This window comes from Notamacropus eugenii, chromosome 6 (assembly GCF_028372415.1).
Source record: "Notamacropus eugenii isolate mMacEug1 chromosome 6, mMacEug1.pri_v2, whole genome shotgun sequence".
NCBI lineage: Eukaryota > Metazoa > Chordata > Mammalia > Diprotodontia > Macropodidae > Notamacropus > Notamacropus eugenii.
This window is the reverse complement of record NC_092877.1, coordinates 306,087,201-306,099,825: the sequence shown is the minus strand read 5'-3', so window position 1 is coordinate 306,099,825 and position 12,625 is coordinate 306,087,201. Positions and strand designations below refer to the sequence as shown.

The 12,625-nt window shown below is 34.0% G+C and overlaps 1 protein-coding gene across 1 annotated transcript in view; it reads left to right on the top strand.

Annotated features, from left to right (window-relative positions):
* PTH2R (parathyroid hormone 2 receptor) overlaps positions 1–12,625 on the top strand; it is a 129,492-nt gene that overhangs the window by 28,221 nt on the left and 88,646 nt on the right. The window contains exon 2 of the mRNA XM_072617433.1: positions 5,118–5,220. Coding sequence (XP_072473534.1) covers positions 5,118–5,220 — 103 coding nt within the window. The remainder of the gene's footprint in view (positions 1–5,117; positions 5,221–12,625) is intronic.

Below are 12,625 nucleotides of genomic sequence, written 5' to 3'. Positions count from 1 at the left end.
GCATGGGTCCCTTATCAGCTTCAGTTATTGCTCAGTAAAATATCTGATTTTTAACAACAATTTTTCTTCCATTTATCATCTGTTCTGAGAATGTCTATCATTCCTCTTTGGCTTTTTAGTGAGAAGTGATATTTCGTTCTACAGTTATCTTGCTGTGATGAATACTGAGTTTGGTGAATATTGTACAAATATTTCCTATGATAGCTTCTAATTTTGTTAAGGTTCACCTTACAGGTTCAAAAGTGTATGTTAAATTCTGGTAATGCATGGCTTTTAATTGCTTTAATATGTTATTCAGTTTTGATTCCAGCACACCAATAATTCTCTACCTGTATTCAGTCACAGCCTTTTCTTTAATATCTCCAAGCTTGTTTTGTCTTTCTTGGATTAGATCAAGATGTTTGTAGATATTACCTTTATCTCTATGCTCAATATAACCTCAAGATTCACACTTGGTGCTTCAGTCTCTAGCATTTCTTGACCATTAAGAATTTTGCACTTATCAAGTAGAAATTCTATTTTGATCTCATTGGAGGATTCCATGTGTTGAAGGAGCTATTATTATATTTTTCTATAGTGACATATAGCTTGATGTCATCCATACAATTAATCAAGTGATTCATAAGATATTTTGATTCTCTCTTTAACTTGGGAGCCATGCTCAGTTTTCTTTAAGAGAGGTGATAATGGATTTAAGGCTAGGCAGAACAATAATTTGCTTAAGCTGCCAACTATTCTTAACATTATTATATTGGTAGTATGTTTTAAATAAAGAACAGTTTTCTACATGGATGTCAAAATTCTAGCGTAATCATAATAGTTGTGTTTATTTACATATTTGTAGTACACAAATAAGTCATGAGCATGGAACTGATTGAAAAACTTTGTGACAATCAACAAAGATCATTATAAGTATCACCCATCTTTTGGGTATCTTGCTCAATACTTATTGAATCAGTAAGTTACTCTTCCCCCTTCCCACCCAGGCCTCTAAACGCTTTTGTCCCTCTCTTTTTGCTCCTAGGTCAATATATTGCTTTAAATTCTTCTAGAACTTTTTAGTGATACAGGCTATAAATTCTTTGTACAAGGTACACAAACATGTAAATTTTGGTAAAATGTCTTGTTGATAACTCATTACTATTATTATTATAATTAGATAGTTTTGATGGGATTCATTGGACTCAAAAGTAACCCAATGTTTCCCACAATGTCAGCAGAAATGAGTCATTATTCATAAACGCAGATAGAAAAAGAGGATTTGGGGGGTAACTATTTATGGAAAGTGAGTAGGAAGAGAAAATTTCCTTTCCATAATCTCTTGAAATGTTGCCAATAAGGTCTCATTTCCTTCTTTCCACTTGACATGTGGAATTTGGAGGATGGTTTGACATGATTAGACTGCCACTTCTCCATCAGAATGCAGCAGTGTCGCTTGGGTTTCTATTGTCCTTATTTGAAAGTTAGACCTGTTTGGCATCAAAACACACATGGAATGCAAGATTGAGTTCACTTTTGGGGTCTTTTTTAATTGAAACCATTCTATGAAATGTTAAAAGTAGACTCTACACCAGAACTACCATTACAATTTATAAAATCTGAATAAGTAGGTGGCTGCCTATTCATTGAGTCAATCAGTCTTACATAAACTATGTAAAGAACTTTCATTCTGATAAAATGGTTTCATTACCTGTAAAATGAAAAGGTTGGGATTAGCTGGACTTCCGAATCTAAAATTATATGAGTTCAATATTCAGCAAGGTACAAAGTTTCCTTTTTCTGAAACTGAAAAAAATTAGTAATTTTTCTTTCTCTACCCATCATCCTCCAACTTCAGATATATCTACCATATTTTATCCTCTATCTATAATTTTAATAATTAACCAAATGAATTAACCTTGCTTTATTATTATACTTTGTTCACCATAGCTGCTTCCTCAAAATCTCTCTCCACATATCATCATCTCTCTTAACAATGCCAAAACAATGGCTCATAGCATATGTGACGTTCTATACTTATAACCCCTTACCTCTCTAATCAAAGGAGGGATGTATCTTCTAGCATCAGCAATTTGGAACTGATATTGATCACTGAATCAGTGTTGAGTTCTATTGTCTTTTTGTGTTGTCTTCTTATATCTTATTGTAGCAATTGTGTGTACAACTCTGGTTCTGCTTTCTTCACTCTGAATCAGTTCATAGAAGTCTCCTCTTTTAAATCAGGTCACAACCTACTTTTCAAATGTTTTTTTTTTTCCTCTAATCTCTTACTCACACTTTTTGGCTTGGCCAAATTGGCTTTTTTGTGTTGTTTCACACACAACACACTGCACCCATGCTTTTACATGGGCTATCTCTTGTGCCTAGAATACACACCACCTCACTTCCTTCTCTTATCCTTCAAAATTGCTGAAACATCACCTTTAACATGAAGCCTTTCCTGATACCGTTACAGTTACCCTCCCTCCAAAATTTTCTTTAGATTTATTTTGGGTATATTTATCTACGTGTAGACATGTTGTCTCCCTCATAGAATCTATGTTTCTTAAAGGAAGGGATTATTTCATTTTTGTCTTTCTATTCCAAGGAACTATCATAGTATTAGCACATAATAAGCTCTTAATAACAAATTGATTGTTTGATTTTTATGTTTCTACGAATTCCCCAAATCTGTCACTTTTCACAACACAATAATAATCCACTGCCTTCATATATTATAATGTATTTGTTGTTTCAGTTGCATCCATCTCCTCGTGACCTCATGTTGAAGTTTTCTTGGCAAAGATACCAGAGTGGTTTGCCCTTTCCTTCTCCAGCTAATTTTACAAATGAGGAAACTCCAGTCACACTCACACATACACAGACACATACATTAAGTGACTTGCCCAGGGTCATACAGTTAGTGAGTAAGAACAAGATTTGAAGATGAGTCTTCCTGAATCGAAGCCCAGTGCTCTATCCACAGAGCCACATGGGTGTCTTACAACGTATTTTGTCATTTCCTAGTTGATAGTCACCTACCAAGGTATTTTGTTTTGTTTTTTGTTTGTTTTTTTAACAACAAAAAGTGCTGTTAGGAATATTTAGATATAGTTGGGTCTTTTATTCCTGACATTGATTTTTTGGGTGAATATGACAAGTGGCGGAATAGATGGATCAAAGTTTATTAACAATTTAATAACTTTTTTCATTTACTAACAAACTGATTTCAAGAATGGTTGGACTAAAACACAGAGTCAGGTCAAATCATCAAGTACTTATTAAGTGCCCACTATGTGCCAGGCCCTGTGCTTAGTACATATTAGTGTGCCTGTGTTCCCATAGCAACTCCAGCACTGACAATTTGTATCTTTTGGAATGGAAGTCTTGATTCCAGATCTGTTGAGCTATGATTTTCCATACTTACAGAGGATCTCAAAACAGTAGCTAATGAAGCCTGCCTGAGATGGAGGACATATCGGGTCAAGGAAGACTAAGAAGCCCCCTTGCTAGGTGCTTTGTACATGTTTCTGAGGAAAATAGAACTCCAATACATCACCAATGTAAAGCTTTCTGATAGACATGAAACAAAGAAACCATTATAGTTGCCCACACAACAGGAGCTAGTGGTCAGCACCATGCCTTAAATTTTCTTACTTGTAATTCAATCTACTGTACAATCTATAAAATTTCTGCTTGAAATTGCGTCTATTCTACAAGATGCCCACCCTCCCTTGACACATGTATAGGCCTAGGACATCCTATGGTCCTATATTTGTGTCAGTTTGATAATCTGCCTAGCTGGAGGACAGAGCATTCCATGCTCTAGATTTTAATATTGATTACATTGTTTTTAAGCTCTGCACACACTTTTGTAGTAACAGAATTATTTTATAATTTTATTTTTTTGTTCTTAATTTTAATGAACATAACAAAGAAAATATTTCCATATACAAAGGAGAAGAGAAAAGTGAGATTATACATGAAATTGTAAATCTATGTTATATATATCTTGTTTTCAAATATATGTATGTCAATATAGCATGGATCTACATACATATCGATATATTCATATTACATGCAAGAAGCTGCATATAATAGAGATTTGCAGTTTCACATATCATCCTCTGTTTCTCTTCTATTTTGTATAAGTAAATATTCTCTTTATTAATGTTTACTAAAACACAAAATATGAAAAAACTTAATAAAACATTAATATTTTATGAAATATACTGCATTTTATGTTACATTTATAGGATTATACTTGAAACTACAATTCTATTATGTATAGTTTGCATATATGTAATTAATCTATGTATACATACAATATCATCATGATGAATTCATATTGCAAGTTGACAGAATCAACCTTTTACAAAAGTGATATTCACTTCTTGTTTTCCTCTAAACTCTTTTCCTTTCTAACAAAGTTGCTGTACTAATAAGGAAATATGGAAACTCTAGTCACACATACACACACACACACACACAATGCCCTAATCACTCCTCTACTCAGAAAGACTATTATATGATTATTATAAGACTAACGTTCCGTGAACTACTAGTGCACATGATGGAAATATTAGCATCACAAGAAATTATTTGTCTAGGGCCTCCTGGTTTAATATTACCTTAAGTTATTACCTTGTTTCTTTGAATTGCCCGTAACACCCAGGGCAGTGACATCACATAGGACATGATGAATAAATATTTGCTTAGCCAGTGAATGAAAGAAATCAATAGAAATCACCCCTTTCACAAACGCATCCCTGATAGAGCACACTGTCATAATTAACAGACACCAGCATAAGTCTGATAGGTCACAAACTTCATGTTTACCCTTCATAAATCAAAAATATTTTTAGTTTTCTTACTAAGGATTTAAATTGTTATCTTTTTAATTACATATTGTAATGTGAACTTTTTCCCACCTGAGACTAAAAATCAAAATAGCATAAAATCCTTACGGATTATAATATCTTTTGGCTTTACATCAGATAATGACTGTATTGGGTAGCTAAGTGAAATAAAAATTATTAATAACTCTCCCCCTCTTTTTTGGAGACTGATATTAAAAAAAATGTTATCTCTTAGGGGAGATGCGCCATTTATCTTTTCACTCATTTACCTTTTTGCAGATAGATTCTGATGGCATGGTTACAATGGAGGAGCAGATTGTCCTCCTGCTGAAGGCTAAGGTGCAATGTGAACTGAACATCACCACTCAGCAGCAGGAGGGAGGTAAGGAAAGTCAAAACACTTCTGTTTTATCTTGGAATGTGCGTAAGTTGCAGCCTTCCCTTCAGTCTCTTTAAAATGGAAGATGAAAACCTTAAAGCTAGGTACTTATTCATATATAACATGCACAATTTAGATTTCTATTTTAGGTTCAGTGAGAATAACAAGTGCTACTCTGCAGGTACACCAAGAGTCCACAAAATTATTTGAGAAATTTTTTAGGTATGATTAAACCTGATCTATGAAGGATTGGGCGAATTTATATTTTTAAATGAGGAAATTTTAAAAATAGCTAAATATCTCCATGTTTTCAGGGGAGTGAAAAAGGGTCTAAAGTGATAAGCATCTATACATTATAGACAGTGTGTTCACTAGAGATTAAGAAAACTGGAATTGAGCCCCAGCTCTGCTTCTTAATTGATGTGTGGTCTTGGGTCAGTCACTAAATCTTTCTAGGGCTTTGTTTTCATATCTGTGTTGCTATTTTGTCATTTTCAGTCATTTCTGACTCTTTGCAACCCCTTTATGGGATTTTCTTGGCAAAGATGCTCGAGCGGTTTGTCATTCCTTTTCTAGATCATTCTATAGATGAGAAAACTGGGGCAGACTTAAGTGATTTGCCCAGGATCACACAACTAGCAAGGGTCTGAAACTAGTTTTGAACTCAGATATTCCTGACTCCCGACCCAGTACTCTATCCACTGTGCTACCTAGCTGCCCTTTTACATCTGTAAAATTGAGATAATAAAATGAAACTCTTTATCTCAAAGTGTTATGAAGATCAAGCAGACACTTTTTATACTATACAGTGCTGTATGAGAGGAAGTTGTTAATGCTATAATGTGAAATTCTGGAAAAAAGATACTTTTTGAAAAGGAATACTTCTTTTTTTTTCAAGTATTACCATGAGTGAATAACTATTTATTTTTAAAATCATGTATGAAATTTATAATTTATAATTTTTTCAGCTCTGATTATTATAGTCACAGAATTTTTACTGTTTTGCTTTGAAATAACCCCAATGTCTTTTTTTATTTCATTTTTTGATTATTTATTTTAGTCTTCAACATTCATTTCCACAAGACTGAGTTCCAAATTTTCTCCCCATCTCTCTCCTTCCCTCCATCCCAAGATGGCATGCATTTTGATTATCCCTTCCCCCAGTCTTCCTTCCACTCTATCAACCCAATGCCCTCTCTCTCCCACTCATTTTCTTGTAGGTCAAGATAGATTTCTATACCCCATTGCCTGTACATCTTATTTCCCATTTCCATGTAAAAACAGTTTTTAATATTTGTTTTGAAAACTTTGAGTTCCAAATTCTCTGCAGATTTGTTCATTTTCACTTCCAAGAACAGACCTGCAAACATTTGATTGGGGAAGTCACAGGGATTTAAATTTTGGCTCAATATATGAGAGAATTTAGCATACAGAGCTGTCCAACAATGCTTGGGGCTGCCCAGGTATTAGTGGATTCCTTGTCTTTGGAGTTAAATAGAGGTTGAATAACTACTTGGGGCTATTTTCAAGAGAATTTCTGTTTCAGAGAGAAGATTATATTTGATTACTTCTAGGGTTCCTTCCAACTCTAAGACTATGTGGTTAGATGGTTTATGACTTCTGGGTTCATGATGCAACTAAAAAAATTTGCCAAAGAAAAAAAGCCTCCAAGAATATTAAACTTCTCTGAGGTCCTTCCTTTCTTTCTTCTTTCTTTTTTAAATTTTATTTTTCAAATTTTTATTGCATGTAGTCAGGAAATAAGAAATATAGAGAATGGGGTATAGAAATTTATCTTGCCCTACAAGAAAAGAGAGAAGATGGGGATAAGGGAAGGGTGGGATGGGGTATGATAGAAGGAAGGGTACATTGATGGAAGGAGTAATCAGAATGCAAGATATTAGGAAGCAGGGTGTGGGGGAGTGATGGGGAGAAAAACTGGACATGTTACAAAGTGGGGTAAAAGCAATTAGTATTAAATAAATTGACTGAATTATTTACAGAGAATAAATCAATGGTATCTTTAGTTTGGGGAAAAGAATTTCAGTCTAAATTTCCTAGAGGAAGGTAACCTTGGGTAAAATTTAGCATTGATGGAAAAGTTAAAGTTTTGATGGTAAATTTGATTTTTATGATTGCTATTTAATCAGGAACTAGAACATGTATAGAAAGGCATGTAAGCCATTTAAGACTTGCCTCAAAAGATGTTCCTTAGCCAAAGTGAAATTATAATGATATTTGAAACCTGGTTATTGGAGCTTACCATTTTTAGATGCTATGGGACTATTAAGTTACTGTTCTTCTGAGTCTAATTCCAGGTATGGATAGCAAGAAAGGTGGTCTGAGCCTACAATCCATGATGCCAGTAAGCCAATGAGCTGCTGGTATGAATTGCAAAAGGTGATCTCATGGGAAGGGTGGGAGAGGGACTGTTCAGCTTGGGCTGAGGTAGGATTCTCCTGACTTAATTTCCCCACTGACACCTGGCAGACTTTAAGCATGACTGAATGCAAGTGGACAATCTAATCCTGCCTGGAACTGACACAAAGTTGGGGAGATATTGTATCCCTGCAATGTCCCTACTCTTGGTGGCAATGTCCTATAGTCAAAAGGTTTGTAAGCTTAATACCATATCTATTAAATTATAGATTAATGGTAGGGGAACATCTGAGTTTAAGTCTAAAAGTAAGCTATTAGGCTTGGGACTTTAGACCAACAACGTTAAGTTAGGATCCTTTAATTCTCAGTAATACTGTGGAGACAATTAGATCAAGAGCTTGTGAAGTTAGCAACATAAATATTATTTGTATCTCAGTTGGTTAATGTTTAAAAAAATCTTCTTTTGTGGTCCATATTGTAAATGCTTTAAAAAGAACTATCACTTGACCAAAAGTTTGAATTGCTTTATCTGTTATAAACTGTGTTAAAAATGAGAAATATTTCTGTACCTAGAAAAACTTGGACACAAGTGAACATAGGAAAATTTTAACACCTTAACTTTAACACCTCTCCCACTCCTGTCTCAGTTTAGTGTTCTGTAAAATGAGAGTATTAATAGAGCCAGGACAGAACCAAATCAGCATACAGACAGATCAACTTCAGTCATAGGAGGAAACAAAGCTAGACTAGTGTCCAGGAAGCATGGCATTCAGGAAGCATGAGCCTGAACCATAGCATGACAAAGTGTCAAACCAGTACCTTGGCAGTGCATGCCTGAATCTTATCAGGAGACAGGATAAGACCAATACTAAAACAGTGCAACACTCAGGAAGCCTATACAGAATGGGGCAGAGCAGAATCCAGGAAGCAAGTACTTGAGGTTCACAAGGAAGGTTGCTGCCAGAATGATCAACAACATCTGGAGGGGATTTGTCAGGGTCATAGCAAGGGACAGAGCCAATGCCAGTTTGGGGACTATAGAAAAATGAGACATATGTAACAGAGAGTCAACAGCTTGGAAAAAGAAGGACAAAAATTGACTGAAGAAAACAATTCCTTAAAAAATACAACTGGTCAAATTGGGGAAAAAAACACTGAAGAAAACAACTCCTTAAAAATAGAATTGGCTAAATGGAAAAGGTGGTATAAAAGCTAATTGAAGAAAAAAATCCCTTAAAAATTAGAATTAGTCCAGTGAAAGCTAATGACTTTATGAGACATCAAGAATCAGTGAAACAAAATCAAAAGAATAAAAAAATAGAAGAAAATGTAAAAATACCTCATTAGAAAAAAAACAACTGACCTGGAAAATAGAGTCAGAAGTGATAATTTAAGAATTATTGGTCTACCTGAAAGCCATGATCAAAATCTTAAAAAAGAGCTTGAACAACATCTTTTAAAAAATTATCAAGGAAAACTACCTGGAGTTCCTAGAACCAGAGGATAAAATAGTCATTGAAAGAATTCACTGATCATCTCCTGAAAAGGATCCCAAAATGAAAACTCCAAGGAATATTATAGCCAAATTCAAGAATTATCAGGTCAAGGAGAAAATACTGCAAACAGCCAGAAAGAAACAATTTAAATATCAGGGAATCATAATGAGGATTACACAGGACTTAGCAGCTTCTACATTAAAGGATCAGAGTGCTTGGAATATGATATTCCAGAAGGCAAAGGAGCTTGGATTACAACCAAGGATTACAACCCAGCAAATTGAGTCTAATATTTCAGAGGAAAAATGAGAATTCAATGAAATAGGGAACTTTCAATAATTCCTGATGAAAAAACCTGAGCTGAAGAGAAAATTAAAATTTCAGATATAAGACTCAAGAGAAGCATAAAAAGATCAACAGAAAAGGGAGGAAAAAGCATGTTATTCAATAATGTTAAGCTGTTTACATCCCTACATTGGAAGATGACACTTACAATTCTTGAGAACTGTATCTTTATTATGACATTTACAAGGGGTATACATAGACAGTGGACATACATTTAAGTTGACTTTGATGTGATGATAAAAAATAATTAAGGGATGAAATTAAAAAAGAATTGCACTAAGAGGAGAGGAAAGGAGAAGACAAATAATGGTAAATCACATTACATGAAGAAGTGCAAAGATCTATTACAATAGACGGGGGGAAGGGAGGGAGGCTAGCATTGTTTGAACCTTACTCTCATTGGATATGGCTCACAGAGGGAATAACATGGACACTCACTTGGCTATAGAAATCTGTCTTACCATATAAGAAGTAGGAAGAGAAAGGGTAAAGAAAAGGGAGGGGTGGTGATAAAAGAGAGGGCAGACTGAGGAAGACAGTAGTCAGATGTAAAACACTGGAGAGGAGGGAAGCAGTAAAAGGAGAGAGAAAAGCATAAACAGGGGGTGGGAAATGGAGACAAAGATGTAGTAATCATAGCTGTAAATGTGAATGGGATAAACTCTCCCATAAAATGGAGGTAGATAGTAGAGTGGCTTAAAAACATAATCCTACAATACGTCATATTCAAGAAACATATTTGAAGCAGAAGATACACACAGAATAAGAGTTAAAGGCTGGAGCAGAATATATTATGCTTTAGTTAAATTTTTAAAAAGGGGGGGATAGCAATCTTGATCTCAGACAAAGCAAAAGTAGATCTAATTAAAAGAGATAAGGAAGAAAACTCCATCCTGTTCAAAGGTATCATAGACAATGAAGTAATATCAATACTAAACATATATACCCCAAGTAATATAGCATCCAAATTCTTAGAGAAGTTGTGAGTAGACTGGAAGACATAGCAAGACTATACTAGTGAGGGATCTCAACCCCCCTCTCTAAGAATTAGATACATCTAACCATAAAATAAACAAAGAGAGGAACAATTACAAGAGAAAAGATTGAATTTAACATTTATAACTATGAATGTGAATAATATGAATTTACCCACTAAATGTAAAGAAATAATAAAATTGAGTAGAAAGCAAAACCTATCAATGTGTTGTTTATAAGAAACACAAAAATATCCACATGAAGTTAAAATAAGGGACTAGAGGAAAGTATTTCCCTTCAGATGAATTCAAAATAGGAGTAGCAATAAAAGTTTCACATAAGGCAAATGTAAAAATACATTCGATTAAAAGCAATAAGCAGTGAAACTGATGCTTAAAGGCACCATCAATATCAATAATTAATATGTGTACTAAATGATATACATGTAAATACATAAGTAAAAGTTAATCAAAACATAGAAAGATATACACAGTAATATCATTATATTGAAGGACATCATTGTGCCCTATTCAAACCTAGAAAAATCTAACAAAAAGATAAAAAATGAAAAAGTTAAGGACCTGAATAGAATTTATAAAAGTTATAGATGATGGACTTCTGGTGTTTACTGAATGGGTTTTAAATAATAATATAGATTTTTCTACTGTACATCACATTTTCACAAAAATTGATGACATATTAGGCTGCAAAAAACTTTGCAACCGAATGAAAAAAGTAGAAATATTAAACATATCTTTTACTTGTCACAATTCAATAAAAATTATAAAGAAAGGGCTATTAAAGAAAAGATTAAATTTATTGTAAACTAAATTAATCTTTAAAAATTGGTTAATAAAAAAGCAAGTGTTCTCTTTATATATACACAGAGAGATATATACATATATGTGTGTGTTGGAATTCACATGGTCCACATACAATCCTCCTTTTCTGTTCTTCTTGGTATATGGAGATATCCTCTATTCTCCTTCCTCTTTTGGTATGGGGGCAGCTAGGTAGCACAATAGGTACAGTGCCAGCTTGCAGTCAGGAAGACATAGGTTCAAATCCAGTCTCAAACACTTACTAGATATGTGACCCTGGGCAAATTACTTTATCTCTACTTGCCTTGGTTTTTTCATCTGTAAAATAGGGATAACAATAGCACCCACTTCCCGTGGGTATCATGGGGCTCAAATGAGATAATAATTGTAAAGTGCTTGGTACAGCACCTGGCATTTAATATATTCAATATAAACATTAGCTATTATTATTACATTATTGTTTGGGATTTCATTAAATTCAGATTAAAAATGTAAACTTTAAAAAGAAATTTAAAAAGAAAAATTGCTGGGTTGGAGAACAAACCACAGAATCAATAGAAAATTCTATCTGTCACTCAATATGCATTTATTAAATGCCTACTATTTGAGAGGCACCATGCAAAATGTTAGTGATACAAAGAATGACAGAAGACAGCCCCTGCCTTTGAAGACATCACAGCCTAATGGGGTAGGCATCATCAGAGAAACTGGCAACAACATACCAAAAATTTGGAGTTATAGATAAGCAGACCCTAATGGAACTGCCTACCAAGACACATCATGGAACTATGCACATATACCTGCAAAACACTGTTTAGGATAATAAAGGCATTTCTATTATTTCCTTATAGGTGCTCTAGGCCAATTTAATAAAAAAGACAATACTATTTAAATTAATTTTCTTTTCCAATGTCATGATAATCATAACTTCCAAAGGGTTACTTTCTAGAACTAGAAAAGTAATCATTAAAAAGGAATTTGGGAAAGAATCTCAAGGGAAATATTTTTAAGTGGGAGTAAGCAGGGCCCAGAAATAGCAGGTGTCGAACTATATTACAAAGCAGTAATATCAAAATGATTTGATAATGATTACAAAAATTAAAATTGACCTATGGAAAAACTTAGATACACAACATACAAAAAGCAGCAGAACCAATTAGACTCTCCTAGATAAATCAAACCATCACAACTACAGGGATAAGAACTTATAATTTGATTTTTTTTTAATTGCTGGGAACCCTGGAAAATATTCTGGCACAAATTAGGGAGTAATGTTTCATATTACATACCAAGAACAGCTGCAAATGAAATTAGATGTAAAAGGTTACATAACAAACAAACTGAAAGGAGAAAAAATTGACTCTACAAAAGATTGAAAGGACCACAGGTGAT